Below are 1,048 nucleotides of genomic sequence, written 5' to 3'. Positions count from 1 at the left end.
CGTAAGATCAGACTCATTCATTATATATCAATAACTAAAATTAATATAATAAACATTCTTATTTGTTATTCGAAAAAAAAAAAAAGGCTAGAGGTTGGGTGAAGAGTGGTAGTTGGCTGAGCATAGAATATGGTTTGAAATCATGACATACTATATAAGTATATAGTTTGGTGAAAAAGGAAAATCATCCTACCACGTTAGTTTTCATTTTATGAATTCTCACATTCATACGGAGACAGATTTCAGAGTAAGGGTGCTATCGAAAATTTTCAAAAAAATTTTACATACATATTTTTATTTATATAATTTCTAAATAATTATAATGGTGTAATAATAATTATGTTTTAGTAATTCAATATAAAATATATATAAGTTCAAACTTTATTCTTTTTTTCTAAGATATTAATTTATAAAATTAAGACACTTTTTTATTCAGAATCTAACATTTTTTTAAATTTAGTTGCGTTAAAAACTTAAATACATTATTTCGTATAATTTTAATAAGTATATTTTATATTTTAATAGGAAAAGTCTAGGGGACCAGCAGTTTTATTGAATTTTAGCCAGCATGTAACCAGCAGAGAAAGGTGAGCAATTGGATGAAATTTCACACCAATCTTACACCATCAAATCATCATTGATGGCTAGTTGATGGCTAACAATCACAAAAATTGCTGACCCCCTAGCATTGCTCATTTTAATATATATTTTAAACGGTACACGTCACTATATAATAGGAAACAAAATTAAAACACTTATTTTATAGTAAAAATTTAGGTGAAGTCGACTTCACGTAAGGTTGATATCTGAGAGCCGTTAGATGAAAATTTAATGAAGGTTGGTATCAACTTCACGTGAAGTCGACTGCACCTGAGTTTCTACCTTATTGTATACATCACTTCAAACATGTTACCCACAACTCTTACCTTTTCTTTACGCCACCACTTCCATCTTCCACCAAAGGAGTTCAATCCAAATTCATCAATATATAAACACACATACACATTATTCAACAAAAAAATATGTTCAATTTCATATAAACACCAGA

At 28.1% G+C, this 1,048-nt stretch overlaps 1 protein-coding gene across 1 annotated transcript in view; it reads left to right on the top strand.

Moving 5' to 3' along the window:
* Positions 1 to 831: 831 nt before the first annotated feature.
* Positions 832 to 1,048, top strand: part of LOC107478038 (protein IQ-DOMAIN 20) — a 973-nt gene continuing 756 nt past the window's right edge. The window contains exon 1 of the mRNA XM_016098162.2: positions 832 to 854. Within this exon, the coding sequence (XP_015953648.1) occupies positions 832 to 854 (23 nt within the window). The remainder of the gene's footprint in view (positions 855 to 1,048) is intronic.

This window comes from Arachis duranensis, chromosome 1 (genome assembly GCF_000817695.3).
Source record: "Arachis duranensis cultivar V14167 chromosome 1, aradu.V14167.gnm2.J7QH, whole genome shotgun sequence".
Taxonomy (NCBI): Eukaryota; Viridiplantae; Streptophyta; class Magnoliopsida; order Fabales; family Fabaceae; genus Arachis; species Arachis duranensis.
This window is presented reverse-complemented; position numbering and strand designations above follow the sequence as displayed.